Source organism: Echiichthys vipera (assembly GCF_963691815.1).
Source record: "Echiichthys vipera genome assembly, chromosome: X".
Lineage (NCBI taxonomy): Eukaryota > Metazoa > Chordata > Actinopteri > Perciformes > Trachinidae > Echiichthys > Echiichthys vipera.
Genome location: NC_139825.1, coordinates 30,463,673 through 30,469,552, shown reverse-complemented (window position 1 = coordinate 30,469,552; position 5,880 = coordinate 30,463,673). Strand labels below are relative to the sequence as shown.

Genomic DNA, 5,880 nt, shown 5'->3' with positions numbered 1-5,880 from the left:
TGTCATCCTGCCCCCTCAGAGTGTGTTGGATGGACCAAATCAGTCAGTCCTCAATGGAGTTCCCTTGTCTCTTTCATCCCTCTGACACTCTGTGATGCTATTAAAGCCATTTTGACCACTAATCCCTCAAGCATGAAATAAAGCCAGAGTATTTTCCATTCTGTGAACCAGTGGAGTGAAACGTAACAGTTAGCAATCCAATTAGTTGCCAAAGTTCACACATCATCATCATCATCATCATTCTGCCTCAGCCTCCTCACATGACTTTGTCCTCTCTGGCTTCCTCTTTGAGGAAGCCCACCGACTGGATCCTGACAAAGTACGTACTGTTTCCAGATTTTCCTGAACGTTGTACGGAATTTCTTGATGCGGAAAGCGTACACGATGGGGTTGACTGCAGAGTTGCCGTGGGTGAGGATGATGGCGATGTAAATGAGAAACATCGGCTTGTCACAAGCAGGGCAAAAGAGGGTGATGCAGTTGAGGATGTGAAGAGGGAGCCAGCTGACTGCGAAGAGGAACAGAACAAGGGCAAGCGACTTGGCTAGCTTGAGCTCTTTGCCAAAGTAACGGCTGGGGTCTGTGTGGCTAGCTGTTACCTACAGAGACATAAATGAGGAAATCATCAGCGTATAAATTTAGCTTTAGTCTCATCATTTCAGATTATGTCTGTTTTAATAGCAAAATGACCACAAGAAGAGGGAGCCCTCACCTTCTTGTTGAGCTGCTTGTGGATCATGTAGAAAATCTCAACATAGATGGCTAACATGAGGAGCAGAGGGGGCAGCACCCAGCCAAAGAAGTTGAAGTAGACCATGTAGTCCATGCTGATGACTGTCTCAAACTCACAGGTCACCAAGAGGTCATCGGTGATCAGGGAGACATTGTCACGGAGAAGCTCAAGGTTATTCCAGCCCAGCATGGGGGTAAGGCCCACTACGATGGACACTAGCCAACACAATAACACAGCCGTGCCAGCCCGTCGAGGAGTCACCACCCGCTTGTAGCTATGGCAACAAGAGTGAGAGTTTTAAGGTTAGTTCAATACAACATATAAATCTACAAAATATTTACAATAAATACTCCCTTTGTGAAGCTAATAATTTAAACGATTCAATGTTTCTAGTAGAAGATGTTTACATCTCCAATGTTGGAAAAAATACATTATTTATCTTCCAAAAAATCCCAATCTGCTCTGATAGGTCAGCATTTCGGTCTTCTGCATATGTGCTACCGTCAATGCTGTAACAGCCCTTTCGTGGCACTTTCTATCAATCAACATATTCTCATGAACAGATTTGTAGATTTTATAAGAAAAGTTCTGCACACAAATTTGTATGATATCTTACGAAATGGTGACAACCCGAAAGTGGACCGTGACAGTTGCCTTTGGTGTTGGTTAGGTTTAGGCACCAATACTACCATTACGTAACCTGTTTTGGTGTACAAAAGTTGATGGTTAGGGTTAGGCATGAAAACCACCTGGATAGGATTATAAAAAAGGTTATGGTTTGGTTTAGCACGCCCAGGAAATGAACACCAATGGGATTTGCTGTCTTATACTACATCTCTTGCCTTCAGTACATGGAATACACACAAAAGAAATACCTAGAATACACACAAATACCAGTACATTTCTTTCTTCATTTACAAAAACTTGGAATACACATGGAATAAATATGTGGTAAATACACTAGAACAGACTGTACCAATATATAGTATAGTGCTGACATCACAACCGACGACTCTAAATGGCAAAGTTTCTGAATACATACTGTGTGCATTTATCCGTGGATTTAGTGTTCTCCCAGTATTTATAAGGCACCTGGACCTGCTTTATAATAAAAAAAAGACATGAACCTGTAGAATATGAAACCTTTCAAGTGAGACTGTTACTTTTGTAGAAAAGGATCCACTGCCCCAGGTGATAATTATAGGGTAATGGTAAATGCTAAAATTTAGTGCATCAGTAGGAATAGCAGATAAGAGTTATACCGTACACAAACTGGCCTATAGAGCAATATCTAGATAATGTTTGCTAAAATTAGCTAATATTTCGCAAACCAATAGTCACAGGTCATATCAGACCATGTAAGGCTGTAGCAGGCAAATCCTTGTGTGTTGTATTGACAATTTTATTGCCAGTGAATTAAATGTTTCATTCGTCAAAGATGAATGTGTTATTTCTTATTTCAAAAGTGACATAGTCGTGCTTAAAGGCTGTAGTTTGTAGGGTTGTTTGATTCAACTGACTTATGTTATAAAATGCTCTGAATTTTTTGCCCTGTAATTCCTACTTTTTCTTCTCTCTCTCTCTCTCTCTCTCTCTCTCTCTCTCTCTCTCTCTCTCTCTCTCTCTCTCTCTCTCTCTCTCTATCTCCAAGGGGATGTGGGATGGCAGCAATTAACATAGTTTCACTTTGATCTCCTTTCTCTGGAAACCACTACTGTGTTCTCGGGAACAAATCAAACGTCAAGCACACACAAGCAAGACATCTAGCTGCTGCTCGAGAAACCTTTTGAGTTATTGCCTAAAATAATATCTGGGATGTCACTCATCCTTTCCCTCCCACACTGGTCTACTATTGGACAGGTTAGTGAATTACTCATTGTCAGGGTGATATGAAACATTCCTGTGGTGGACCGTTATTTCTAAATAGTAAGTGCTGACTCAATTAAATGACAAAGGTGGCTAAATAAACACAGGCACTCATTAATACTCTCACACTCTCTTGCACATGTGAAACACATGTTTTCTCTGTTGCTATCACGTCTGTTCCCTGGTTGAAGTGTAAATCTGGCAAAAAACAAAACCTGCGGTCTTTTTCAGCATGAATATAAATCAAATAAGCCATCAAGACAAGTTTTTTGGGCAATCACCTATTAACAGAGATATCCTGGACAGTCACTAACAGCCAGACATGGCTAACACTGAGTAGCTTGGGGCGGAGCACTGAACCATCAAGAACAGCTTTTTTTAACCACTTATATTGCTCAAAATAGCACCAAACCTATGCAGTAGCATGGTAACAGTCCCTACACATAAACATGAAGCACCAACAACATAGTTAGAGATCTCAGAGTTTATTTTTTAAAAAAAGAGTATTTTACAACGCTACAAGCCTTAGCAACCGGCTACGTCCTCTGTAACGCTAACACAGAAACAAACTGAGATACGTGCCAGAGCAAAACTTTTTTTCTTCCTCATTTGCTTTCTCAAGTTACATGTCACTCTCTATCACATAAAGCACACACACAAACACAAGCCAGAACATGTATGAATGAACTCAAAGGATGGTTAAAGGTATTCCTATATGTGATTTTTTTTTTTTTATCTCAACTTGTGTACAAAAAACTCTCCTGTCCAGCTGCTTGAAAAGCTTGGCTGTCTGCCTGCCTGCCTGCATACAGATCATCTGTCTGTTCTTCCAGAAATTACTTTCTGGATTCAACTGTCTTTCATCTACCTCTACTTTCCTGAGGGATTTCCTTCCTCGTCGTCTCCCACCTGCTAAATCCCATCCTCCAGCGAAGCATACTGGCAATACTTGGGGAACATTTTCAAATCTCAGACACAGCACCCTTATCATGCCAGTGTGCTTCCAAATCACCTCTGCTATAAAAAGCAATCAGTGTCTGATAAACTGTGTCTCTCTAGAGTACCAGGGGTGGTTCAGGGAAGGGGAATCCAATTTTGGCTCACAATATCACTTAGCATGAGACAGTAAAATACAATTAATATCTGAACATGTCCAGATGGGAGTATCTGGATCAGCAGTAAGATGGACGCAAGTGAACATTTCAAAAAAGTGTTTTCATTGTGGCAGAGCATTAGACCACTTTTTCTATCAATCCTGAGGTGAAATATTGTGTAACCTGATACAAAATATATTATTTAAAAACATATTTATAATTATTACAGGACAATACTTTGACATGAAACACAAAGTTTATCCTGTTTTGATTTTGGAAACTAATATCCATTACCCTCATACTGTTACTACAGCTGGTACTGTGTGACAATAAGGGCTGAGAAACCCTGGCTACAGCGAACGGTTAGATAGTAAGCTGATAACATTGAGATCACATTTCACAATTTGTATTTTATTGTCCCTGTGTAGAGTTGCTGCAACCTGCGTAATCCTCCTCTGAGACAGAGTGCAGTGTGCATGTTTCCATGTGTGTGTTGGTTGCCAGCTTTAGAAATTATGCAATCCATCAACCATGAGCCATTGACCAATCATGCGTCCTCTGCCAGACTCGTCCAGGCTGATTGTCCAATTAGCCAACTTGAAGTGAAAATTTTAGTTTTCAGTAAAATTATGTGGCAAGGCAAGTGTAGTGGTAACTGATGAGAACATTTACAGAAAATCTGTTACTATGCAACAGTTTACCATCTAATTATTAACACGACAGATCAGAAGAAGAAAAGAAAGAGGGACAACATTTATGACCTCCACATGCTTCTGATAGACCTACATGTTTAGGTCAGGCTGTAAACAGCTGGCATACCTGCATATGTGAAATTCAACAAGTGTCACATGGCCTGGACCTTTCTTTGGACCCCAGTAATCACACTGTTAAATATGTGAAAGACATTTCCTTTTTGTACACCAAAATCATCTTTAATTCATCTTAATTAATTTATTTAATTACTGTATATTTATATTTAATATCAATAACTCTATATATTTTATCGGTTACAAATACGTTTGCAGCTAAAAATATATATTCAGACCGATTATCCCTTTTTTTTTTTCTCTATTATTTATCAGACAATCTGTTCATGTTTATTACTTTCACTTTACAGCTTATATTTGGGATACAATGAGGCTTTGTGCTGGAGGTATACACTAAAGTGGTTGGAAAATAAATAAATGGATAAATAAATAAATAATGCAAATACAATTTGAACTTACATTAAAAATAGTTTATAAAATATCGTAGCCTTGAAAATCGCTGATTTTTGATCACTGACACTGATTTCCAGTAGAGATGAGCAGATGTGTCAAATAAGTATAATGTAGCCCTACATGTAATTACATTTAATTTACATTTGTATACTGTCATTACAATTATCAAACGCACCTTTACACTAGATTTTACAGAAATTTCGGGTTGGAGCTAAAATAAAAAAAAATCCTGCTTGACCGATCAGGCGGGTGCCCTTGGTCTGAGCAGCGGTGCAGACACAAAGGCTTCTGTAAATGAGACAAGATATTGGAAACTAGAAGAATTCACCTTTAGGCCTACCTCATGGGTATTTTGACTCTCAGATAGCGGTCGATGGCGATGGCCAGCAGCGCCAGGATTGAACTTTGAGTGAGGACGAGCACTGTGCATGCGACCAGCAAGCAACTGTAAAAGTGCGTCTGGAGTCCGATGCTGATGGTTATGGCGAGGGGGATGACAAGAGCCCCGACCGCAATGTCAGCCAAGGCCAGGGAGACGATGAAACAGAACGTGGTGTCTCTCAGAGACCGGTTAATACGCACAGCCCAGACCACCATCACGTTACCGATGACCGACGACACGGCGATCACCACTTCCATCCCGATGTAGAGGGCTTTAGAGGAAGACAGACCCGAAGACATGCTCACGGATGCTGGAGGAGTGTGCGCTCAGCGGAGAAACAGTCTGGACACGTCGAGGGAGTTCCCTGTTTGAGTTTTTGGGCACCAACTGAGACACCCTGACTTATGTCTCGCATGTTTTATGTCCCCACAGAGATAGAGGTGTTTGTCGCTCTGAATATTTTTTGGATCAGGTTCAGGACATCGAGCTGCGCGCAGGACGCAGAACTTGGTCTCCATATGGTTCGAGGCGGCGATTCCGAGTGGCCCCCGCCGTCCTGCTGACGGAGGGACAGGACGGACCCGG

General features: G+C 40.9%; 1 protein-coding gene across 1 annotated transcript; it reads right to left on the bottom strand.

The window, feature by feature from the left end:
- Window positions 1-215: 215 nt before the first annotated feature.
- Window positions 216-5,594, bottom strand: LOC310965091 (adenosine receptor A1-like; the record flags this gene model as incomplete). The annotated part of the gene is made up of 3 exons (XM_083938501.1): window positions 216-599; window positions 713-1,007; window positions 5,254-5,594. The coding sequence occupies 3 exons, from the start codon at window positions 5,592-5,594 to the stop codon at window positions 216-218; spliced, it is 1,020 nt and encodes a 339-aa protein (XP_083794627.1).
- Between the last annotated feature and the right edge of the window lie 286 nt (window positions 5,595-5,880).